Source organism: Spodoptera frugiperda, chromosome 20 (assembly GCF_023101765.2).
Source record: "Spodoptera frugiperda isolate SF20-4 chromosome 20, AGI-APGP_CSIRO_Sfru_2.0, whole genome shotgun sequence".
In the NCBI taxonomy this organism is placed as follows: Eukaryota; Metazoa; Arthropoda; class Insecta; order Lepidoptera; family Noctuidae; genus Spodoptera; species Spodoptera frugiperda.
Window position 1 is genome coordinate 2177881 of NC_064231.1, and position 26949 is coordinate 2204829.

At 40.3% G+C, this 26949-nt stretch overlaps 1 protein-coding gene across 4 annotated transcripts in view; it reads left to right on the top strand.

The window, feature by feature from the left end:
- LOC118262105 (protocadherin-like wing polarity protein stan) overlaps positions 1-26949 on the top strand; it is a 188019-nt gene that overhangs the window by 145191 nt on the left and 15879 nt on the right. For all 4 annotated transcript variants that reach the window (XR_007706424.1, XR_007706423.1, XM_050701095.1 and 1 more), the window contains exons 6-33: positions 4894-5095; positions 5528-5668; positions 6216-6445; positions 7514-7639; positions 10058-10224; positions 11166-11308; positions 13303-13473; positions 14044-14231; positions 14628-14865; positions 15274-15478; positions 15708-15860; positions 16139-16359; positions 16763-16934; positions 17272-17567; positions 17971-18103; positions 18611-18810; positions 19189-19356; positions 20445-20619; positions 20962-21087; positions 21314-21548; positions 21924-22146; positions 22496-22638; positions 22900-23189; positions 23627-23793; positions 24285-24557; positions 24907-25020; positions 25607-25781; positions 26668-26810. Coding sequence is in view for 2 of the 4 variants with exons in the window: in XM_050701095.1 (XP_050557052.1) it covers positions 4894-5095; positions 5528-5668; positions 6216-6445; positions 7514-7639; positions 10058-10224; positions 11166-11308; positions 13303-13473; positions 14044-14231; positions 14628-14865; positions 15274-15478; positions 15708-15860; positions 16139-16359; positions 16763-16934; positions 17272-17567; positions 17971-18103; positions 18611-18810; positions 19189-19356; positions 20445-20619; positions 20962-21087; positions 21314-21548; positions 21924-22146; positions 22496-22638; positions 22900-23189; positions 23627-23793; positions 24285-24557; positions 24907-25020; positions 25607-25781; positions 26668-26810 (5218 nt within the window). In the remaining 2 variants the exon portion in view is untranslated. The remainder of the gene's footprint in view (positions 1-4893; positions 5096-5527; positions 5669-6215; positions 6446-7513; positions 7640-10057; positions 10225-11165; positions 11309-13302; positions 13474-14043; positions 14232-14627; positions 14866-15273; positions 15479-15707; positions 15861-16138; positions 16360-16762; positions 16935-17271; positions 17568-17970; positions 18104-18610; positions 18811-19188; positions 19357-20444; positions 20620-20961; positions 21088-21313; positions 21549-21923; positions 22147-22495; positions 22639-22899; positions 23190-23626; positions 23794-24284; positions 24558-24906; positions 25021-25606; positions 25782-26667; positions 26811-26949) is intronic.

The window sequence follows — 26949 nt, forward strand, 5'->3', positions numbered from 1 at the left end:
TGTACAGGCCTTCCACTCAATAGATTGTCGACTTTATTACCAGATAATAATATGGTTCAAAATCTATTAAGTCTGTTCGCAGGACGGCTTGTATGACTATGTCATTAAACGCAATGATGGTGTCATTTTAGACATTCCACGGTTATTGGTTGTCCGTTTCGCAATATTAGATGTTCAATAGCTTTTACTGACATTAAAATTGACTGAATAAGTTATGGGAGGTTTATAGAGTTGGTAATCAATTGTATGATTTATAATTCTTACTGTGTGAAGTCTCATTGGTGCTAATAAATAAAAAGTTAGGCATTTATTCATGGCTTTTATATGGATGTTGGTTTAGCTTTGTTAATAACTTAATTGGCTGCTTCAATGGTCGCTTGGCCGCGAGATCCTGGGTCTGATTCGCAAGTCATATAATTGGCTTCTGTTCCTAAAAGAATATTAGGTATTTTTCACCGTGGGAGAGCCATGCTTCGGCACGAATGGGCCGGCTCGACCGGAGTAATACCACGGCCTCACAGAAAACCGGTGTGAAACAACGTTCACGTTGTGTTTCACCGAGTGAGTGAGGGTACCGGAGGCCCACCATCCCCCCTACGTAATGGCGCAGTTCAACTCAATTCGATTACCCCAGGAGGGTACCAACTACACTGGAGAATCCCTCTCTGGACGTCCATACTCAGAGTTCAACCACCCTGAGCGTGGACGTCTAGGCCGCCCCACATCGTACTCTGGTGGGGGCAAAACTGCGCGCATTACAGCTCGAGGCAAGAGCAAAATAACTTCGGCGCCCCCTGCCACGCTGAATGTGGACTTCTGCAACATCAGGGGAATCCATTCCAACCTTAACGCTGTCCACTACCATCTTGAGACAGCAAAGCCCGCCTTGCTCTTTTTAACTGAGACGCAGATATCGTCTCCGTTGGACACATCGTACCTCACCTACCCTGGGTATGGACTGGAGCATTCCTTCTTGCCTAGGGCCGGGGTATGCGTGTACATTAGAGACGATATCAGCTTTCGTCGCCTCAGAAATCTTGAAGGTAGGGACCTCTCCATCTTATGGCTGCGTGTAGATAACGACGACCACCCCCGTGTCTATGCGTGCCTATACAGGTCCCATAGTGGTGATAGCGAGACTGACCGACTCATGGAACACATCCAGACGGCTGTAGACTCTGTACAAGGGCAGATACCCTCTGCAGAAGTCGTTCTACTTGGCGATTTTAACGCCCACCACGCCGACTGGCTTGGTTCTAGTAGAACTGACCACGCGGGGAGATCTGTCCACGACCTAGCCCTTGCTTCTGGCCTGACACAGCTGGTTACCGCGCCTACGCGCATCCCAGATGTGGAAGACCAGAGGCCTTCACTGTTGGACCTTCTGCTGACCTCTCACCCGGACGGCTACAGTGTGTCCGTTGTTGCTCCCCTAGGCTCATCGGACCATTGTCTCGTCCGGAGCTCTGTATCTTGGACGCGCTCGCCGCGTCTAGAAGATGCACGTCTTCGCCGCGTATGGCACTATAGGTCGGCAGACTGGGATGGGATGCGGTCCTTTTTTGCATCCTATCCTTGGAGACAGGTTTGCTTCTTGCAGGATGATCCCAACGCCGCTGCCGATTCTGTCGCCGATGTGGTGCTACAGGGGATGGAGCTGTTCGTCCCATCCTCTCTGGTCCCTGTCGGTGGCAGGTATCGGCCCTGGTTTGATTCGTCTTCCAGAAAGGCCTCACGCAGGAAGCGGAAGCCTATCGAGCCTGGGCCGATGCGGTGGTGGCACGGGATGTAAATACCAGCACTTTTAAAAAGGAGTATAACTTTGCTTCCAAGTCCTTCAAAAGAGTTATTGCAGGGGCTAAGTCTCAGTACAGCGGTAGAATTGGCGAGAAGCTTGAACGCCTTCCTTCGGGAACTCGTGCGTTCTGGTCGCTCGCCAAAGCTATCGAAGGCAATTTCTGCAGGCCGTCATTTCCACCTCTGCACATGGGGGGGGATTCGTTGGCTCATGGCGCAAGGGATAAAGCCCAACTTTTGGGTAAAATCTTTGCGTCCAACTCGACACTGGATGACGGGGGGCGTGGGCCGCCTGCCGTGCCGTGGTGTGGGTGGCATATGCCAGATATCCGATTCCACCAGCGTTCGGTACGTTTGGCGCTCCTGTCCCTTGATGTCCAAAAGTCGAGTGGGCCCGACGGGATTCCACCCCTTGTGTTAAAGATGTGCGCTCCGGAGTTGGCACCAGTTTTAACACGTCTTTTTCGGCTCTCTTACTTTTTAGGCGTAGTACCGAAATCCTGGAAGACGGCCTTGGTCCACCCGATCCCTAAAAAAGGCGATCGAACAAATCCGTCCAACTACAGACCGATAGCCATAACTTCCTCTTCTCGAAAATAATGGAGTCCATTATTAACTGCCAGCTCTTGCGGTACCTAGAAGATCACCAACTACTCAATGACCGACAATACGGTTTTCGTAAAGGTCGGTCGGCTGGGGATCTTTTGGTTTACCTGACACACCGTTGGGCACAGGCGATCGAGTCTAAGGGGGAAGCGTTGGCAGTGAGCTTGGACGTGGCGAAAGCCTTCGACCGGGTCTGGCATAAAGCGCTTCTTTCGAAGCTTCCTTCCTATGGGCTTCCCGAGAAATTGTGCGAATGGGTCTCCTGCTTCCTTACAGACAGAAGCATTAAGGTCGTTGTCGACGGGGAATGCTCCGACTCTCTGTCTGTGAACGCAGGTGTCCCTCAAGGCTGCGTGCTATCACCTACCCTGTTCCTCATCCATATCAATGATATGTTGCAAATCAGCGGCATTCATTGTTATGCGGATGACAGTACAGGTGATGCCTATTATACCGGCCGCGCTAACATTTCTCGGGAAAACGTCATCGAAAGCCGAAACAGACTTGTGTCAGAAATCGAGACTTCTTTGCAGAGAATCTCAGATTGGGGTGAACTTAATCTGGTCCAGTTTAACCCTACTAAGACACAGGTCTGCGTGTTTACCGCTAAGAAACTACCGTTGGTCGTCTCACCTCAGTTTCAAAGTACCCCCCTGACTGCCTCAGCTCTCAGCTGGTATTGGCATCAACATTTCGAGCGACGTCCAGTTCCGTGGTCATCTGGAGGATAAGGCTAAATTAGCCTCGAAAAAGCTTGGTGTGCTCAACAGATCGAGGCAGTATTTCACTCCAGCCCATCGCCTGCTTCTATATAAGGCGCAAGTTCGGCCCCATATGGAATACTGCTCTCATCTTTGGGCGGGGGCACCCCAGTACCAGCTTCATCCTCTGGACCGCGTTCAGCGGCGTGCGGTTCGGATTGTTGAGTGTCAGGAAGTTTCAAACCGACTTGACACTTTGGCAATGCGTAGAGATGTAGCTTCATTGTGCATTTTCTATCGCTTATACCACGGGGAGTGCTCTGAGGAATTGTTTGGTCTTATTCCTGCCGCTTCTTTTCGCCATCGACCCACACGACAGCATTTCCATCCCCACCATATAGATGGTTGGCAGGCCACAACTGTGCGCTTCTCGCGCAACTTTCTGCCTCGCACAGCAAAACTGTGGAATGAGCTGTCGTCGGCGGTATTTCCGAACCGATACGACCTTCAAACCTTCAAGAAAAGAGCATACTCCTTTTTAAAATACAAAGGCCGGCAACGCACCTGTGACTCCTCTGGTGTTGCGGGTGTCCATGGGCGGCGCTGATCGCTTACCATCAGGTGACTGGTTTGCTCGTTTGCCTCCTATTCCATAAAAAAAAAAAAAATTTAATTAATTGCCTATAGAAAACTGTTTAAGTAAGGCAAACGTCAATCACATGTAACCTCAGTGGCGTTTAACGTGTTAACTAATGTGGAATAGTTTTCAATCAATTTATTCAATAGGACTACAGAAAGCTACACTTCAGAAGGAGCACCTAGCTTCACTAGCGGACAGAGTGACAAACTATTATTTGTTTCTGTATTTGTTGACATTTCATAAAGTACCTATTTATGGTTTAATTGGAATAAATGAGTCGACTTTGACTTTGAATTGTCTTTTTATAAACAACAGTTATAAACGTACATATTATGTAAGTAGGTAGAGCATAAACAGCTTCAGAATTTAAAATAAATAGCATACATATATAAGAGAAACTGTAAATAGGAACCGCGGGAGATTAATAACATTCACATTTCTACTTCGCTCCAGCTTTTCCGAAGTTTATCACGTACAAATGGACTACATACGTATAACAGTTACTCAGTAGCAAGTAATCAGATGTTATTTGCTCTCAACGTTTTTAAATCAGTACCCTGTTTTAATACTAGTTATTGAGCTTGTTCTTTATGAAACAAGCCGGTAATCGAGCATACGTATTACCTTATGGTAAGCAATCGCCGCCGCCCATGGACACTTGAAACACCAGAGGCGTTACAAATGCGTTGCCTGCCTTTTGGGGGTTAGGAATTTAAGGGTTGTTGGGGAATCGGAGATTGGGAAGATTAGGAAGGTGGGAATTGGGCCTCCTGTAACCTCACTCACACAACGAAACACAACGCAAGCATTGTTTCACGGTGGTTTTCGATGAGGCCGTGGTATCACTCCGGTCGAGCCGCCCATTCGTGCCAAAGCATGGCTCTCCCACACTTAAAACTAATTTTTACTTAGGAACTAATATTTTACAGAATTTTCAAAATAAACAAGAATTTTAAATATCTTATCTCTATTTAATTTCAAAGCAGGCTAATTCCATTTTATTCACCTGCCATAATTTACGGATACTGTAGACCAAACCTTTTACAGAAACACAAACACTGAGCTCTAATTAAAAAATTACATCATAACCCTTAATTACACCCTTTTTCCATAAAAAAATATTAACACAATTAATTTCTTTTTACACAGGGACCCAGAAAATAGTCCAGTCACGTATTCCATGTCCAGTCTACTGGATTCTCGGTCTGCTGGGATGTTTGCTGTGGACTCCAGAACTGGTGTGGTCACCACGCAGGCGAGGCTGGATAGGGAGAGGTTGGACGTCCACTATTTTAGAGTAGTCGCCCAGGATGACACCTTCCCGCCTCGAAGTGGGACTACGACTTTGCAGGTGAGATATTTTGTTGTTATTGTTAGTTAACTAACTATTAATTAATGCATGGTTGACGCGGTAGCTGGGTGACTGGCTGCCGTGTAATGTGTAGCGGGTTCGGTCACGGGTCTTGGTGTCATGTGTATGTGAACTTGTGTGTTTCTAAACGCACACAGCACACATGAGAAAATTCTAATATGAGGCAAAGCTTAAAAAAATACGAATGGTGCCAGAACCTAATTATTTCAATTAGACTATTACTTTACCTACCTTTAAACCTAGAAAACCAACAAACATAATATTATTTTGAGCCAAAAGTACCTGTCAGTACCCAAAAAGAATCGACCAATAATGTAATTATCTCTTAGACATAGGTACAAGCAATGGTTTTCCTCTATCATTATTCGAATTAAACTAAACTTCATCGTCTAACATTAAACTTATTTGCAGATCAACGTACTGGACTGTAACGACCACTCGCCGGTGTTTGAGATGCAACAGTACGAGTCCTCAGTACGAGAGGGAGCCAGCCCAGGAACCACTGTCCTTACTCTCAAGGCCACCGACCAGGATATTGGGAAGAATGCTGAGGTATACCTCCAAGTTTACTATATCAAAATGCTCATTAAAGATACGGGTCCACAGGCCCGCATCGTACACATCGCACGCACCGTCATCACGCATCATCAGCAATACCTACATGCGATGCGTACTGATGACGTCATACGGAATGCGTACGATGCGTGCGATGCGTACGATGCGTTCAATATATGTGGACGCTTACCTTAAGACGTAACAAAAAAAAGATGAGTCGATTATTCTAAAAGCTACTACCGACATGGTTTCAAGTTTCCTACAAAGAAAATAATATGATTTACAGAAATTTTAATCAAAAGAAAGAACTGACTACCAAAAATCAATTATGTTGTATGGCTTATTCTCGTAATTGTTCGACCCTCGAAACTTGCTCCCTGAAGAGACTTGAAACTAGTCAAGTTAACTCGTCAAACAGTTACATGAGAAAGTTGTACTAAATATTGTTTTTTTTTGTTTTTGTTACTGGTCGGCGTTTAGTCACTTGCCTGATGTGACGATGATTTAATTAAAAAAAAAATCTAATTCTTAATTAAATTTGCAGGTGGAATATTCAATAGAAAGTGTGACAGCAGAGACCCTTAGCACAGAGGATACAAACGAGTCCATAGATAATTCAGAACAGATAGAAGCTCAAGATGTCTTCCGAATAGATGGAAGGAGTGGAGCCTTGCTGACCAGGTCTCCTCTTGACAGGGAGAAGGTGGCTCGGTATACTGTGATCGTGAAGGCTACTGATCAAGCCAGTCCTGTGTCTGATCGGCTGTCTAGCACGTGAGTACTCTACTTTTTAAATTAACTTTAGTTTGTAGTTGAGTAACTAAGGTATTTTAAATTGACGGTTTGAGTAAATTTTAGTGTTTTTAGATGTTTGAAAATTATAAATTACTATAATCGTTGAAAGTTTTATAACAATATGTATAAACTAAACTGATTGGACGTACGTATCATACATCGTATTAACACAATTTCACGCTATTTAATTTCCGAAGGGGTAGGCAGAGGGAGTTGTGTATTGCACCATAAAATAGGAGATAAAACCATTGCCATACATCGAGCACAATTTTAAGAAAATGATCAGCAATCGTACTTGCAAACTCTCTACCAGCTAGGTATTTCTTAGAATGCACTAAATGATTATGCATATTGCATACACCATAATTACCATCCAGTTCTAGCATACAGTACCTAGTCATATTAGATTAAACCACTCATGCGTTTACTACGCAATCATGTTTAATTATTAGGTACTAATTAACGTTCTCCAGGAGTAGCTCTTAATTAAATCCTAGCCCATTAATAGTTACCGCTAAGCCCTTTGAAGATGCAGTGCGTTAATACTGACCGTAATATCTTAAATAGTTAATATTATTATTACATATTCAAACTATGTACTGCCTAGTCTTGCCTACGCGACGGTTCTTTAAGTAAAAAGGAAATTACAATTGATTATGTTAGTTGTTCAGTAAAAAAAAATAGCGAACTAAAAGTAGCTAAACGCCAAGGCGCGTGCGTTTAAAAACTGGTTCTTAAAGAAGTCGGTTAAAAATGATTGCATAAATAAACAATACTCTTATCACCAAATTCAAAAGGACATTATAATAAACTAGCTTCTGCCAGCGGCTTCGACTGCGTTCCCGTGGGATAAAAAGTAACCCATTAATGTTATTATCACACCGTAATGTAGTCCTGTTCTAAATTTCATCGCGATCATTCAGTAACAAACTTCCAAGATTTCAACAAAAGTAAAATAAATCTGCGTTTGGCCACCAACCCGCTTTCTACCAGAACGGCGAAGCGAAGATAACCTAACCTGAATAACCTATGTCTCTTCATCCACAGTGCAACAGTCCACGTGAACATCCTGGATGACAACGACAACTACCCGCAGTTCAGTGAGAAGACATACACCGTGACCGTTGATGAGGATATCAGCGCCAATGATAACCCCGTCATCGCTAGGATCAAGTAAGTCAATCTAAATCATATCTCTCAAAATAAATGTTATCGTTTTTCATCGAAATCTAGGCAAAAATCATCTTGATTGATTACTCTGAGAAGATACAAAGAAACAAGATGGTCACACTCTATTTTAAAGTCTAGACGCAAAATCTGACTGCCTCGTTGGTCAAATAGTCGCAAGTACGATTGCCGGACAAGGTTCGATTTGCAGGTTGGACAAAGTATTACTGGCTTTATTCGGTTTTTGAAAATTTCTCAGTAGTAGCACGGCGCTTAGTCACTGGATTTACTGGATTCCAGACGCCATACAGCAAATAGGCTCACTCCCTATTGCCTATATGGCACTTATAACACAAATGGTGAAAAAAAATTGGACATTGTATGCCGGCATTATGTGCCGTAATATGCACCTCTGCCTACCCCTTCGGGGATAAAAGGCGTTACGTTGCAATGACATCAATAGGTACCTACGAAAATCGAGATATTCTACAAACCAAATTTATTCATAAGCTAGTTATATCTGAAAGAAAGTTATATTTGAAATTTCTTTTAAAAATGTAACTACGCCATAATTTACATAGTAGATGATGTGAGAACAATGTCGTAAGGTGAAGATCTCGCCTCCTTGTCTCCAGGTGGTCGATAAATCAAGGGTAATGTTTTCCAACCTTGGCTCTGGCGCTTGTGGTCCCCTTGGGAAGTTACGAATGTTCCATGATGGGGTCTTAGTTACTTTAGCTCTTGAAATATCCGAGATATTTTAATTAAACATGTTGCTTTTATTGAACAAAATACTTTTGAAAAATGCAAGTGTTTCTGAATATTTTTAGTGCTAACGGTAAATAAAAATGTTCATATGATTACCATGTTACTATTATCAAATTAGACTCTACAGTAAATAAAACAACCACCAATTCTTGTCTACATATTTACCCAACAAAAACATCATCACATCATCTAGCTTAGTAAAACAAAGCACCGATCCTTGAGCATCGACATCACCACTTTCAGCCTATAAGTGGCCAGGTCCTGACATGACATTTCAAACTGCTATGCTTTAGAAACGTGCATAATTAAATATTGTTGAGTTTGAGTTTGAATTATATGCTCAGGTTTCCTCACGATGTTTTCCTTCACCGTTTGTCAGTGGAGTCTCAATAATCTTAGAAAGTAAAGTACATAGAGCTCGAAAAAATAAATAACATCACAACAAAAACATAACGCTCAAATATTTACAATCGCAGTAAATATATCATAAAGTATGAAAACTTCGCTAAACGTTTTCCAATAAGAACAATGTCGCAAGAAGTTCGATAGAGCCATATTTTCAGCTTCACAATCTTCCCCATTGATCCCTCCCCATCTGCTGTTCAATTTGTATCGCCATAAATTTGTTATTGTGCCATATTTATTGTTTTAAATAAATGCAACTATCAATATTTCATGCCGCCATTTTGTGGCTTTTAGAAAATGTAGCTATTGTACACGAAACGAAATGCAACCGAAATTATTAATGTTCATGATGAATGTTCCACGGTTTGAAATTAAATATTTTCGTGTGGATAGGTTATGATTTTAATCATTGTGGAAACGATAAATATAACATCAAACCATTTGGAAAGCACAATTAATTGAATTTGATAACTAATAATGCGTGTTTTTCTTTTCTGTTTATTTTAATTTGGGTTTCATTATTTGAATTTGCGTTCTGTATATTTTACTAGCTACTTCCGCGCGGTTTCACCCGCTCTGTTCTGCTCGGTTCCTATTGATCGTAGCGTGATGATTTATAGCCTATAACCTTCCTCCATAAATGCGCTATCCAGCACAAAAAGAATTATTCAAATCGGACCAGTAGTTCCTGAGATTAGCGCGTTCAAATTAGCGCGTTCAAACAAACAAACAAACTTTTCAGCTTTATAATATTAGTATAGATGTGTAAATAAAACAACCATTTACTTTAATATTGCATTGTTTAGTTATTAAATTCAATCAATGATGTTTTCCAAATGATTTGTTGGTATATTTTTTTATTAGAGATATTTGTTTTATAATATTTTTTTTTATTTAAAATCGTTGCACCACCCTTGTATTTTCTCCGGTGTCGTGGGTGCGTTTACAAACATACAATTTCACATGTACGTACATAACACCCAGACCCGATGCACGATACAACATGTATAATGTCCAGCAGCAGACAAAATCAACTGTTAAAAGAGGCTCTGAAATCAATTTTTCATTCAAAACATTAGTTTTTTTTTTCATAACTAAAAGATATTTCTATTCACATCACCGTCTCTTAAAATCCGTAAGAAAATTGCAATTTTTTCTAAGAGAAACTTTCCTGGAGTACAAAGAGATCCCATTTTTCATTTCTTGAGCAGTGTTTTGTCGGTGTCCCTAATCCATTGCTCGTTTTCACAGGGCGACAGATGCAGACGTCGGAGCGAATGCAGCAATACGTTACGCGATTATTGGAGGGAACACACAAATGCAGTTTTCCATTGACAGTTTGAGCGGAGATGTGTCTCTGGTGAAGCCTCTGGATTACGAACAAGTTAGGAGCTACCGTCTGGTTATTAGAGCTCAAGGTTTGTTAACATTCTAACCTTTATTTTGTTGCTTGCTATCCTAGTGAGTATATTGCATTTAGGTTTGTAAGGAACCTCCATATTTCTTGATTGTAATTGCACATCATCATATAATATTACGATAATATACGACAAGTCATCCATGGCTAAATATAGGCCTGCCTCGGTTACTTCTAGGATGGAAGCAGGTTGCTTGTTATCTTTCATATTAATTATTTAAAAAATAAATCTATGTAATTGAGTATCGAGATTTCTATGTGATTGTTTCCCACAGATTATATAAAACAAATTTAAAATAAAAGCAAAGTCGCAGGCAACGACTATCTGTTTGTATTTCAAAAAAATATTTCATCTTTCTTTCAACAATCTTTCATTGATTTAGGAAATAAACCGTTCGTAATAATTGAACAGAATTTTGTAAAATAACTTTGTCAAGGCGTTTGTGAACTCCATTCAAACGGCAAAGCTCTTTTGTTGAGATTAACATTCGAAATTATTGTTGCTTCAATTGTTTCCATTATATTTTATGTTTTCTTTATTTTTGTTACTACTGAGTCTTTGATCGAGTGGTTTATAAGTGTCACTGACTGTTGAGTAAAAGATTCTCAGATTCAATTACAGGGTCAAACCTTCATTGGTCTATTTGACTTAGGTATTTTCTGAAATTCTTCTTAATATCACAGCGTTTATGGTTGGTGTAGCTGGTTTACCTCAACTAAACAAAATAATAAGTATTATGCCCATTTTCACCAACCTCCCCTTTAATTTGAAGGAACTCCTAAGCTAAGATAGGTGGCCCTTAACGACTTTTTGGTTTTCACCAATTTATAAATGTCACCCAACAGTACAAATCAGTAGTTAGTTTGGGTACTACATGAGGCTAAGTACTTTTTAGTTAGGAGATTGTTTAAATCTATTATATCAAACTCCTTACCTTACAGATGGAGGCAGTCCCTCTCGATCCAACACCACACAACTCCTGGTGAACGTGAAGGATGTGAATGACAATGCTCCCAGGTTCTACACCTCGCTGTTCCAAGAGTCTGTCAGCGAAAATGTTCCTGTTGGATACAGTATTGTTCGGGTAAGTACAAGTATAAACTTTTTACCTATTAAAAAAAGTCTCATATTATCTTCTCCTTCTGAAACCGGGCTCCGGTTTAAAGCAGGAGTAGGAACGGGGTGGTTTTTAGTCAGTAAGAGGATAATACTGCCTCTTGCTTCACCCAAGACGGGAGAAGTCATTGAATGATTTTCCCTAGTAAAAAAATAGGGGTGAGGTAGAATACTTCATTTTAAAAATGATTTCAGTGAAAATACATCTCGTCTTCTTTTCTTTCTAAAAATGTCGCAACTGCTAGTACATACGTCACCGATTCCAAATAGGTATGTGTCTCAATATCGCAAAATGTCGCTTAGATCAATTAGCCTTTCAATCAACGTTGTAGTTTTATTTTTGTTCTATAATTGTGTAGTTCTATATAAACCAAGTTTCACTAAACTCACAAGAATTTCATTTCCAGACAAGATAACTCCTTTAACGACAGCCCTAAATTTTAAAAGATTCTTAAATCACGCCTTTATTTCAAGAAGATAAAGTTCATTTTCCCATTACTTCAACTGATATATGTTCATTGTCTTGTACTCACATGCTAAAATTTACAAATTATGCCTTTATTTCGCGAAAATAAGGTTCATATTGCTATAACTGCGTCTGATAGTACGTCTTATGATCCGACACGTATTCGTCGGTCGTAAACGTCGTACGACGGAACATGTTTGCCCCGATAGACCAAAGTGAACTACCTCGAGGGAATGTCCATAATACGATGTTAGTACATAAAGTATTAATGCTTTTATAAGGGGCTGGTAATCATCTTTATTGCTTTATAAAGAATACAATGTTAGGTCGATGTTCCTGCTTTATTATCTAGTTCGTTTTTTTATAACAAATTGTAGTTATAATGACTGCCTCGTTGGTCGAGTGGTCGCAAGTGCGACTGCCGGACAAGGGGTCTCGAGTTCAATTCCCGGATCGGGCAAAGAGAGAATAGTTCGAAGTTTCCGGCTTTTCAAAAATTTTCTCAGTAGTAACACGGAATTGGGAATTGTATCCAGTGTATGGCAATAGGCTCACCCCCTACTACACAAATGGTGAAATGTGGGTGTACACTGTACAGCGGCATTACGTGCCGTAATGTTCAATTCTCGTGACGTTACGTCAAAAAATTGTATAAAAAAACGTTTTGCACAAATAAGTATTTCAGTATGCTTTAAGTTGACTATTTTTTATATTCCTTACAATTCTTGGTTTTATTTCTTTTCTTCTTATAGTGGGTAGGTAATCACTCTAGGTACATCTCTATACGCGATGTAGCTCCATATACTATGTTTAAGATATGCAGTAATCAATTAGGTAATAACAAAGCTGTATAAAGTTTGAAAGTTAAAAGAAAACTTAGTTTGAAACTAATAAGCATTAGTAACTCGACTGGCACTGCCATCTATCTTGCCGCGTCAAAACTATTCTTGTGGAAGAATATTGAGTGTTAAGTAATGAGATTGGGTAAACATATTTCCTGCCACGTATTATTTGCTAATAAACAAAATATGTAGAAATGTTACTAAATATTATTACATACACTACTTTTGTAAGGGCTATATTCAAATATTATGCGAGTACGCTGAGTGACGCCGTTCGAGGTATACCTATGGTTCACTTACAATCCGCCAGATGGCATTACAACCAAAAAAGGGGAATAAAACTTTCTTGAAAACAAGGTACAACTACATAAGAACGAGAATATTGTTTCTCAAACCTAAAACTAAGGTTTATGATAACTACCGCCATACTCAGTCATTTAAAGGTTACTTAACCCAGCAATAGCTTTTGATACTAAATCGTTACTAAGGAACAGTTTAAGTAATCATTAAATGTGTCTGAGTGAGGCTACTGCGTCACTAGACTATAAATTAGAATATAATTACTATTAAGTCCGCCAGTAACACAAGCATGCAATCATAAATAAAACAAATACAAAAGCTAGGAAATGTCTTTAACAACACTCTCTATTCCAGGTCCAAGCTTATGATGCAGATGAGGGGATGAACGCGGAGATAACATACACTCTGATGGACAAGGAGTATAACAACAATAACGACCTTCCAATCAGCATCGACCCTCGATCCGGTTGGGTGTACACTTCATCACAGCTAGACAGGGAGGTGCAGGCGAAATATCAGTTGATGGTAAGTTCTTATACATTTTGCCAATTCTTGTAGCCGTTTTACTTCTAGAAAAATTTGAAATGCGAATCGGATCTACATCTTCCTTGTGCGAACTGCTAAGGAGTGGAAAACCTTAACTGCCACGTCTGTAAGAAAAACTGATGGGTATAACCGGGATGTCTTCAAAGTCTGATTGAATAGGTTGCATATGGATTAACGTGCTCCATCATAGGCCAGATAGCGACCATCAGGCCAGATAGCAGCCAAACGTCGACACATCAAATGTAAAAAAAACCTTTATAAGGATAGATATATCCTTATAAAGGCTTATAAGGGTATTTAAAAATTAGAAAAATGTATCCCTTTACAATGAATCTACATTCCCAACAGAACTAAAAAAGCCCTAAACAGACATGTTTAAAAAAAACTAACAACTAAGTACTTAAAAAAGTTGTTAATTCAAACCTGAAAAATACAATTGTTAATAATAACAGATAAGTTTTCGTTCAAAGAACCTTTCTACCAATCCCAACACCTACATCATTCCTCTACCTATATTCGATACTTAATTCCTATCACAATTTCACACAGGTAACAGCAACCGACGGAGGCTCCCCATCCCGTTCAGCGACTGCCTCAGTAGTGGTAGTAGTGCAGGACGTCAATGACAACGACCCAGTGTTCTCACCACCTCAGTACGAAGTGGAGCTGGCTGAGGATGAGCCTCCCGGCACTCCTGTTGTCACTCTCACTGCTACTGATGCTGATGAAGATAATCGGTAAGTGGTTATGAATGAAGGACTATTACAGCCGCACTCAGAGTCATTTAATGGTTACTTAACCAAGTCTTTAGCGATTGTTTTCGATACAAATCTTTACTATGGAATAGTTTAAGTAATCATTAAATGTCTCTCGAGTGCGGCAGTTAAGCTTTAAAATGTATTTATACTGCATGGAAGGTAATTCCAATTACGGTCTTCTAGGACTAAGTTAAACCAATTGGTAATGACAGGGGAGATAAAAAAATACAAAGAGCCAACACTTTTCCAACTTCTGAATAAAGATCACCAGGAAAAATATGTTGGCGTTGGCATTTTGCTGATGACGCTCTATTAATATATTCGTCTTCTGAGTAAGTAGACAGGTTTTGACTGACAACATAATTCTCTACACAGGTTACACTACGAAATAACAGGAGGCAATACTCGTGGCCGGTTCTCGATTACATCTCAGAATGGTCGCGGACTTATCACCGTGGCCCAACCCCTGGACTTCAAGCAGGAGAGACGCTACGTCCTTACAGTAACTGCCACGGATAGTGGTGGTAGAAGTGATACTGCTATGGTCCATATTAACATCACTGATGCCAATAACTACGCTCCTGTCTTTGAGAATGCTCCTTATACTGCTTCGGTAAGTTACATTATGTCATACTTCATTATTTGAGAATAAAAAGGAAATATTTCTTTATCTCTTATTTTAAATTAACATGAAATCACCAATAAGAATCTTTGAAATCCATCCATTTCATGAGTTAAAAATCGATTACTGAAAACCCTGTAAAAATGTCAAGAAATAAACAATTAAAAAAATTCACATGTGTTAAAACACTCAATACTTCGCACCCGTCGAAAACCATACCGACTCTGTTTTGCAGTATCTAAAGGTTTGCTAGTAAGAATGCCTAATGCTATTAATTAGGCCAACCCAACATGGGCATATTTTTTGCGCCATTTTGTTGCAAACCCCATATCAGCCCAACATTTGTGTGTTGTTTTAACTTTCAATAAAAAAAATACTCAACAAAATTATCTTTCCCAGGTATTCGAAGACGCTCCCGTCGGAACAACAGTTCTAGTAGTATCAGCAACAGACAGTGACGTTGGCGTGAACGCTCAGATCACCTACAGCCTGAGCTCTGAGATATCTAACGAAGCAGTCACTCATCACGACCAGGAGTTCGTCATCAACCCTCAAACTGGAGCTATAACTACCAATAAACTGCTGGATAGGGAGACTATGAGTGGTGAGTGGGTTTTTGTGGATTTGGACGCCATTTTTTATGAAAGTTTTTGGATTTTGCGCTCATGAGATGTCGCTAGTGAGGCGTAAAGACCTATCAGTTTAAGCTGACTTTGACTAAGTATGATCGTCAATATTAAGTAAAAGATAAGCTTATAACAATAACAATGGTTCTTCTAAACACTATGATACGCTAAATTTGACTAGATTACTTACTTTATTATTCTTTCTAGGATACCTATTAACTGTGACGGCTCGAGACGGTGGCGTGCCATCCCTATCAGACACCACAGATGTGGAAATATCAGTAGTAGACGTGAATGACAATGCGCCAGTCTTCAAACAACAGCTCTATACTGCTACCATCATGGAAGACGCTTTAGTTGGTAAGTGGAGTTTTTATGAAACTTTACTATCATACGGTTAGTGACACTAAAAGTCTAATAGTTCTAAGTTGGAGACTAGCAGATTATAGATTCGAAATGATGAGTGCTAGTTTTTTTCGTGTTCCTAAAGTGATTATATCTTTTGTATGCAATCATATTTTCAGTATCAATACATATTTTTTGTTGAGACTCTTCAACATTTTTTGATATCCATTAAAATCTTTGTATAACAGGTTAAAATTATCAACAAAATTAATAACACCCTATTTTCTTCTTAGGTACATCGGTAACACAAGTAAGTGCAACGGACGCAGACGTCGGTTTGAACGGGCGAGTCCATTACGAATTGGAGCCAAAAGATAGAGAAGAGGGGTCGTTTGTGGTGGACCCCGCGTCTGGAGTCATTCGGACCAATAAGGCGTTGGACAGGGAGTCTGTGGCGACGTATGACCTTAAGGCGTTGGCTATTGATGGGGGCACTCCACCACTAAGTTCTACTGTAAGTTTAACATTATTACTTATTTTGGACACAAAATTAACCTGTTCAAAGGTAAGCGTCCACAGGCCCGCATCGTACGGACTGCTCATCGGAAATGCCTACATACGATGCATACCGATGACGTCATATGGAATGCGTGCGATGCGTATGATACGGACCTTTGGACGCTTACCATAAAAGAGATCAGTCTAGCTAGTGGTTGTAAACTAACGCTGTGAATTCCTATACTGGATTCATAAATTTTTTACCTTTAGATGTGAAAGAGTGTTTCTTTGTCTTTTTTCACGAAACGACGTAGCCTTTTTGTCTGATAATAGAAGGTTAAAGACTAATATAAAGCTACTGGTCCAGAGCATAATACTTTACTCAATTCCTGTATTTTACAATCCTATAATAATTCCAGGTGATAGTCCACATAAAAGTGGAAGACATAAACGACTCCCCGCCAGTCTTCGAGAGCGACTGTCTGACCTTCTACATTCCAGAGAACAGCCCAATAGGCACCACCGTAGGGGAGATATACGCACACGATCCTGACGAGGGACCCAATGCTGTAGTGCATTATTCTATCAAAGGTAAGGGTGTTAAGAGTTATTATTGATTAGCAAGAGATTTTTGGAACTATCTTTATAGTAAGCTCTACTAATATCTACGTTATGTCTCTTGATCATGTCTGTGGTTTAATTTATTAAGGGATGAAATAGGGTTTGAAAGTTTGTAGTGCAATCAATTGCATTAGTTTTGGGGTATAATTAGGTATAACCAAAAACGACTAGAGGTGAAAATGGAGGGTGATATTCGGTAGTCATAGCATCAAAATAGCAAAATAGCTTTTGTGCTCAAAAAAGAAATACGAGTAGGTACTAGTACTACTATTCAAAACACGCTTTAACATGGCATTTTTCCAACCAGGTGGCGACGACTCCAACAGCTTCTCCTTAGAAACGCGCCAAGGTTCCGACAAAGCTGAACTGGTGACCATGGTAGACCTGGACTATGAAAGCCCACGGAAGAAGTACGAGCTGATCATCCGAGCAGCCAGTCCACCATTGTGGAATGACGTCAGAGTGGAGATTCTGGTGACTGATGTCAATGACAACGCTCCTATGATGAAGGATTTCCAGATCATCTTCAATAACTACAAGGATTGCTTCCCTGTGGGACCTTTTGGTAGAGTCCCGGCGTATGATGCTGATGTTACTGATAAGGTTTGGATTTTAATCACTACAATTATAAATGTTAAGAAAAAACTGACCCCACAAAAAACCTATGTGAAACAATGTTCGCGTTGTATTTCGTCGTGTAAATGAGGTTACCATAGGCCCAATTATCTCTCTCCCCAATCTTCCCATTCTTAGATTTCTCAAACAATCCTGAAATTCCTAACCCCCAAAAGGCTGAAAAACCTGCTAACGGGTCCTTGGGCGAAGCCGATTGCGTACGCCAATCAGGAGATTCGTCTGCTCGTTTACCACCTTTACTTTCCCACATAAACTACTCTGATGACGAGTTTTGGCTATCGCATAGGTTTTTTGTATATCATAAGTATGGCCTTGGGGATCCTAACTCCCAATACCCACATTTCTAATATACTTTCGGTTTTGTCCACAGCTACAATACCGCATACTGTCTGGTAACAATGCGAACCTGGTGCTGCTGAATGAGACCTCCGGGGAGATGACACTGTCGCCACAACTCAACACCAACGTCCCCAAGTTGGCCACCATGGAGATATCTGTCACGGGTGAGATTTATTCTCTTACGTCTTTGTAACCTTGGATCTTCAACAATAACGGTCGAAATGTATTCATTTCGGATCATCGAGAATCGGTTATTACCGATCTCCATCTAAAATCTTTGCACTAATGCCTCTGCCAGACTAGGTTTAATCCGCGACAGTTTTTAACCGCGTAAGTTTGTGAAACAAAAAAACGAATACGAGCCGCCGCGGTTGCGATTTTTTCCCGCGACTGATTTTAAAACCGGTTAATATTAAATATTCATTGCTATGAAAACAGTATTTTGATAGGTAGTACAAGCAAAAAATATTTGCCTATGTGTGAACATTTATAAAAAACTGATTTTCTTTCTTTCCTTCTTTCTTTTATTCGGTAAACAAATCACTGAAGATCAAACTGTAATCGGATCTCCTACTAAATAGAATAAAGACACCTTCATCATCATCATCATAATCTTGATCCCCTACTAAGTAAGATAAAGACACCCCTAATCCTCATATTCTATTCCTCAGACGGAGTAAACGAAGTAAAAGCCATGATGCAGCTGCAGGTCCGTCTAATTACGGAGCAGATGCTGTTCAACTCCATCACCGTGCGCCTGAACGACATGACGGCTGAGCAGTTCCTGTCGCCACTGCTCGGGTTCTTCATCGATGGTCTCGCTGCTATCATACCGTGTCCCAAGGAAAATATTTATATTTTTAGTGTTCAGGTATGTATGAAGTAAATCTTTAGTCACAGAAATTTTATTTGTGGAAAACAGAGTATAATATACTCTATTTCTTTATTGATTGAGACCGTTATAAGTTTGACGTGTCTGTAATATCAGAATGACTGTATTTATTTCTCTGTGTGAAGTGAATGAACAGATTCTGATCAAGTTTTTTAAAAGATAGCTAATTAGAATTTATAATGCGAAAAGTGACAAAGTGATTACCACTTCTCGGTTCGATACAGAGTATCCTTAATAGTATTGCAATCTGTACTATGGTAAATAAATAAATGCCGAATTTTAATGTTTGTATACATTAAAATTCTTCCTAATTCCTTTTAATTCTTATTTATATAATCATCTCTTTTATTTCTCCAGGACGACACAGACGTAACAGGCAACATACTAAACGTATCGTTCTCCGCGCGGCGACCGGACGCAGAAGTGGGCGTGGCCGGCGATACGTCACCGTACTACTCACCCACACATCTAAGGGAACGAGTGTACTTACACAGAGCTACACTAGCCAGGCTCGCTACTGTGCAGGTGAGATTGAAGCTTATGTTTCGAATGTTAGGGTTGATTATACTTTGACACGGAACGTGTTGAGTAAGTTGGGACAAAAAAAGGAATAAGTTTTGATCTCGAAACCGACCATAAGAAGCCGAAACATTACCACAAGAAATGTCCTGTGCTAAGCTTTTACTGGAAAAACAACTTTACTCTTTTAACAATAAGACTGACATTCACAGTTCTATCACTACTTACCTATTACCATGGTCTTTCCCCAGGTCCTTCCGTGCTAAACTTTTACTGTAAAAACAACTTTACTCTTTTAACAATAAGACTGACATTCACATGTCTATCACAACTTACCTCTTACAATGGCCTTCCTCCAGGTCCTTTCGTACTAAGCTTTTACTGTAAAAACAACTTTACTCTTTTAACAATAAGACTGACTTTCACAGTTCTATCACTACTTACCTATTACCATGGTCTTCCCCCAGGTCTTTCCGTACTAAAATTTTACTGTAAAAACAACCTTCCGCTTTCAACAATAAGACTGACTTTCACAGTACTATCACTGCTTACCTCTTACAATGGTCTTCCCCCAAGTCCTTCCGTGCTAAACTTTTACTGTAAAAACAACTTTACTCTTTTAACAATAAGACTGACTTTCACAGTTCTATCACTACTTACCTATTACCATGGTCTTCCCCCAGGTCTTTCCGTACTAAAATTTTACTGTAAAAACAACTTTACTCTTTTAACAATAAGAATGACTTTTACATGTCTATCACTGCTTACCTATTACAATGATCTTCCCCCAGGTCCTTCCGTGCTAAACTTTTACTGTAAAAACAACCCTCCTCTTTTAACAATAAGACTGACATTCACAGTTCTATCACTACTTACCTATTACAATGGTCTTCCCCCAGGTCCTTCCGTGCTAAACTTTTACAGTAAAATCAACTTTCCTCTTTTAACAATAAGAGTGACTTTACAGTACTATCACTACTTACCTATTACAATGGTCTTCCCCCAGGTCCTTCCGTGCTCAACTTTCACTGTAAAATCAACCTTCCGCTTTAAACAATAAGACTGACTTTCACTGTTACAATGGTCTTCACCAGGTCCTTCCATTCGACGACAACATCTGCGTCCACGAGCCGTGCCTGAACTACGAGGAGTGTCTGACGGTGCTGAAGTTCGGCAACGCGACCGGCTTCATCAACAGCGACTCCGTGCTCTTCCGACCGATATATCCTGTCACCACCTTCTCTTGCCAATGTCCTCATGGGTTTACTGGTAGGTGGTATTCTGTATTGGTTATGTTGGTTGAAAAAGTTCATGTAGAAGTTAGGGTTTAGATCTAGCAAGAAGACTTGTGTTGGATGAAGATGTAAAAAATTCTAAATGAAGTAAAATTTTATGGGTAATAAAATTGAGTAATTTGGGTAGAAAGAGTCCTTTGAGAATAAGCAAGGTGAGAGAAAGTAAAATAGCCATTCTTTTGATGCACTAACAGAAGAGTTACACTTCAGAGCGTTTTTCTGTTAAGTTAGATTCATAAGAATCATTCGTGATCTCTATCTCTCGTTTCTCACACGTGAAAAATTAGGATTTGCTTAAAACCTATTTTGTCTCCAGGATCTCGAGAACACTACATGTGTGACACGGAGGTGGACCTGTGCTACTCCTCGCCCTGTATTAACAACGGAACCTGCGTCCGACGCGAGGGAGGGTATACTTGCGTATGCGCCGCTGGATATACTGGTTAGTAGAACTTCAACTTAAAAGTTAATAAAAGTATATATATGCTGTCCAAGTACTCCTTGTCAGAGGTTATCTATCAATTTAACAAAATTATATTTATAGTTTTAATTCAAAAAACCAAAACTACTGAACCTATTTTGACCTTATCAAGAACTTCTCCGTGCGACAGAGACACCGACACAGGCAAGTAGTTACAAAAAAAAAATGGTCTTCTTTTCTTCAACAGGAGTAAACTGCGAAACGGTCCTCACATCAGCGACCTGTTCTTCTCAATCAGCGGTCTGCAGGAGTGGTTCCCAATGTGTCTCTGTGAGAGAAGGTGGCTTCGTCTGCCAGGGCTGTGCCATCGATGCTGACCACACCACGCCGCTCTGTGAACTCCGGGCTAGGAGCTTCCCTGCATCATCATTCTTGACTTTTCCAGGGTTGAAACGGAGGAATAGACTGCATTTGAAGTTGAAGTAAGTGGTTTTTGGTAACTTTTATTCAGGGCTATTGACAATATTTTGCCATTTTGTTGCTTAGCCTAAAGTGTCGTACCTAATTGCTGCTTAATTTGTAATAATATCATCTGTACCCTTAGTATGAGTTTGCTTTACGTTTAAAGTAATCGAAACGAGAGCACATTCGGTGCTCTGATTGGTTGGTTTATTCGAGCCGGTACTGGTGAGACTATTATAAAACGTTGTTAAAAGTATTTGGTGATCTGACATTATCAACGTGTATAAGAGCTATTATTTCTTATTCAATCGATGCGACGTGTAGTACTTACTTCTACTTCTTTACTTTATTTCTACACACATAATAAAACAAACCTCTTTATTAACCCTACCTAGATTCGCAACCCAATCTCCGAACGGTCTCCTCCTATACAACGGTCGATACAACGAGCGCCACGACTTCCTCGCGCTAGAGACCATCAGTACCGGCGCCGGAGTAGGGGGCGGGGCCGGGTTACGGTTCACGTTCGGTCTGGGAGGGGGGAAGGTCGACGTCACTGTCGCTGGCAACGTGGCTGATGGCAACTGGCATACTGTGGAGATTGATTATTATAATAGGGTGAGTATTACTGATTACCTTATAATTTCATTTATTATGTTTTACAGCTGACACACACAAATGTTTGACGACAAGGAAGCCCGATTAGTTTCAAGCCACAGTAGTCATAATTTAATAATTTCTCATGATTGTAAGCCCCAATTTGACTTGAAACTAGTCCAGTTCACTTCGTCGAACTGTTTAATGAGTAGGTCTTAAAACATTTGTTTTATTTAACGGTTATCATTATTTAATGGTTCCGATTCTCTGCGTGTGATGTGTATGTGAATTAGTAAAAACAACTATGACACTAACGAAAGCCGCATCCAAATGTTTTTCTTTTTAATAAAATCATTGATTTATTTTGTAGACTGCTACTCTAATCCTGGATGACTGCGACAAAGCTCTGTCATTGGCTGGGGCAGCGGACTTCGGCATCAAGTACGCATGCGCTAACTTCACCAGAAAAGTCTTACCGCCACGATGTGAGATACCTACGGAGACTTGTCACAGGTAAATATATTAAGAACATTCTGATGTACTATAGTGTGTGAAAGTAAATCGGTTTATTACGATTTCCTGACTGAACCGCAGAATACAACAGCTCTGGTGTTGCTGCGAGTGTCCATAGACAGCGATGATTGCTTACCATCACGTAATTCGTCTTCTCGTAAGCCCATAAAAGACCCTTGGATAAACCAAAACATTTTTTTTAAATATTTAGGGAAATCAATGTTCAAAATGTCTAATGAAATCATAATAATTTCTTTCCAGATTCCTAGACCTAACAGGCCCTCTCCAGCTCGGTGGTCTCCCAAACATCCCCAGCAGCTTTCAAGTCAAAAACAAGGACTTCCAAGGCTGTATATCAGATCTGTACATTGACCATAAGTTCGTGGACTTGAATAGTTTCGTAGCTGACAATGGAACATTAGCTGGATGTCCAGAAAAGAGGTCGCAGTGTAGCTCCGCTCCGTGCTATAATGGGGCTGAGTGTAAAGACCTTTGGGACACCTATCTCTGTGAATGCACTGAAGGTTATACTGGCAAGGATTGTGCTGATTGTGAGTATTTTTTAATTGTTTCGTAACTTAGGTTGACTTCTTCATGTTGTATTTTTAACATATTTTCAAATTGTGTGGGAGAGCCATACTTCGGCACGAATGGGTGGGATAATACCACGGCCTTACAGAAAACCGACAGGAAACAACGCTTGCATTGAGTCAGTGATTCCCCAACAACCCTTAAATGCTCAGCCCCCAAAAGGCCGGCAACGCATTTGTAATGCCTTTGGTATTTCGAGTGTCCACAAGTGACGGTGATTACTTATCATCAGGGGATCCGTCTGCTCGTTTATCGGCTTATACCCTTAAAAAACTTAATTACTAAGCAAAAACTTTGAGAATTTGGTAAAAAAAGTTTAACAGTGCAGGGTTTGGGTTTAAGGCGTAAAATAAAAACAGACTGGTTGGCAACACTAACTCTTTCTTACTCTCCTCAGCAACTCTTCCTCCGTGGCGGTTCAGTGGAGATGGCATGCTATCGTTCAACCCGCTCCTGCGGCCGATACAACTGCCGTGGCTCAACGCGCTCTCTCTCCGCACCAGGCAACAGGACGCCTTCCTCATGTCCATACAAGTTGGACAGAACAGCACTATACTGATTACTGTGAGTTTTTTTCCTAATCTTTTAAATAATCTAGGTATGGCAATAGGCTCACCCCCTATTACATGGGACTTATAACACAAATGGTGAAAAGTGGGTGTACATTGTATTGCATTACGTGCCGTATTGTGCACCTCTGCCTACCCCTTCGGGGATAAAAGGCGTGACATTGTGTGTGTGTGTGTGCGTGTGTGTCTTTTAAATATTAAGATAAGATATAACGCTGGAATAAATTAATGTCACCACCCATTCTGTTCCTGGTGGTGTCATAAAAACCGTCTAACACACACACTACATATTTAACAGAGACCGCGCCTCGACGCAGTCTAATAAATCTTTTGAACTGTGATCTCCAATCTATCTCCCAATCTTGGAGATCATGACAATCCCTCTTACATAGAGTCTAGAATTCTCGATCAGCCCCAGCTTGCATTAACTTTTATTAAAATAGTTATAATTTTCTTCACCAATAAACCGACCTGTCACATTCACAGCTAAAATCCGGCAACCTCCACTACTCATACAACGGCGAATCAATGTTCCTACCAACCACGACACTATCGGACGGTCTTTGGCATCGGATCGAGATCAAATGGCTCGGCACCGATATCTCAGTCACCGTCGACTACGGACTCAGAACTGTCCTCCTGCCCATGCTAGCCAATAAGATCCAAGGACAGTATATTGGGAAGATCCTGATTGGTGGACCGGATAGCACGGCGGGGTTGTTAGCGTCTGAGGTTGGATACTTCGAAGGATGTATTCAGGTTTGTTTTTATAATCAAAGTCAAAATTGAAAATTATTTATTTCAAATAGCCCAGGAAGGCAATTTTAAACGTCAAAGCAAATATAATAATATTAAAAATGTCTGTCTGTCGGTCAGTCCTCTAGTGAAGCTATTTGCTCGTTCCAAAGTGTAGATTCCTATGGAGAAGAACGAGCAAACTCCATAGGTTACTCTTTTTCAATCAGATTCACAATACAATTCTTGGTTATATTGTTTCGATTGCTTCAACTACCACCACTTCAATTTACCTACAACTTCTAAACTCCTACTTCTGTAGAAATAAGTCTAGGTATTTCTAAAATTGTAACTTGCATGCGTTTTCTTCTAGGATGTAAGAGTGGGAACAGCGCAGTCTCTCCTGAATAGACCAACAGTGCGAGAAAACGTAAGGGACGGGTGTCAATCACGAGCTGATTGTATGCTGTCCATCTGTCCACCCTATGTAAGTATTCTCTTCAAAGATATTTTCAGTGCCATTTCGTCTTTCAAGTTCACTACGTGAGTATTTATGGCCATTCGTCAGAGAAACAATGTTTCATCTAATCAGAAGACCTATAAAAAGCTTAAAATGGCGCTAAAGTTAAAGTTAAAGTTGCGCAAAAAAACATAATTAGTCTCTCCTGAAAAGTTACAAAAAATTAGAATAGTTTGTTGCATGATATAATGTACAGGTCGCAAGGATCAGGCTGTGAATCTATGCCTCGACACACCCGTTATATGGTCCCGAGCAATGGACTGTATGATTGACGGAATGAAATACTTTTTTTTTGGAGGGGGAAAATCATCCAATGAATTCTCCCGCCTTAGGGAAGAGAGGGAGTCTCTTACTGACTAAAAACCACCCCGTTCCTACTTCTGCCCTTCGATCCGGAACCCCGGTAAACCCGCTAGGTAGTCCGCAGCTCGCTTACACTGATTTTAAACAATACTTTAATACACTGACTTTACATTAATTAGGTACGTCATAACACGTAATGAACTGCTTACGTTGTTGTCGTGCACAATATCTTTACCAACTTCCTCCGCAGAGCACCTGTGTATCATCCTGGGACAGTACGGAGTGCGTGTGCGCGGCGGGTCGCGTGGGCCCGCAGTGCGTGGCGGCCTGCGACCTGCGGCCCTGCGGGGACCACGCCAGCTGCAGCCAGGACGACACTGCCAAGGGATACTCCTGTACCTGCGAGGACGGGTATATGATGACTTGTGAGTATTTTTTTTTTATCTTTATTTTAAAAACTTTTTTATTACAACGTCACGTCTTTTATCCGCGAAGGGCTCTATGCAAGTTTAAGCTTACCGTGAATTGGTTCTGTAAGTTTGCATTCACCCCTAAGCATTGAATTTTTAAAAGCGATGTTTCAGTGATAGTTACGAAAGGTACAACAACTTTTCACATGTAAAGATAGGATAGGATAAAGTTACTGTTGAATAAACAGTGTGAAGTGATGGAAACTAGACAAAAAAATAATGATGTGGTACTAATTTCCTCTTTAACCGGTACTCCAAAAAATGGGAGATTGTTTATTTTTTATTTATTTCACAAACATTTGGAAATACACTATAACATATTTTTTTACAATGCAAATGTAATGAATTTATCGCTGCATTAAGTACAGTGTTGATGTGAACTCTGGTACCCATGTTAAGATTTAACTTGTGTTATGGGTACCAGCGCTCTCACATTAAGTTTGCTCTTAGACAATTACATTACAGTAGTTAGTAGTCAGTTACCATAGAAGGTGGCGGATGTCAGTGATTCCAATCTATTTATTTATATATATTTATTTATTTCCACAAGAGCCTGTTTGTGTGTTGTGTATGTTATGTATGTTTGTTTGTGTGTTATGTATGTTAGTTGTGTTGTGTTTGATACCTATGGATACTTTATTTAACAAATCAGCTAACTCCTTATGTCCAAATTTTTTCAAGACACTCCTAAAACTCTGTCATAATATTTGTTCCATATCATATTAACAAAAAAAAAAAAAAACGAAATGTGGAGTTGGCTGGTTTGCCAATTAAGGTATCGCTATATTACAATATTACTTAATTGTTCTGTACCACCTTTAATGAGTTGTTTGCCTTCTAGCGTCTGGCTGCGTGGAGGCGGGTGTGGAAGAATGTCCGGGCGGGTGGTGGGGCGGCGTGGCCGGCGTGTGCGGGCCGTGCGCCTGCGCCGGCCGCGGGTACCATCCGCACTGCCACGCCACCACCGGGGAGTGTCACTGCAAGGTAACTACCATATCTTTGGTTGACGTTTAGTGAGATTTTTAAGACACGCAGACATAAAAAATATCTATTGTTCTCAATGTTAAATTTGAAAATATTTTTTTTTAACAACTACCAGAAAGTTAAAGTTCGACGGTTTATT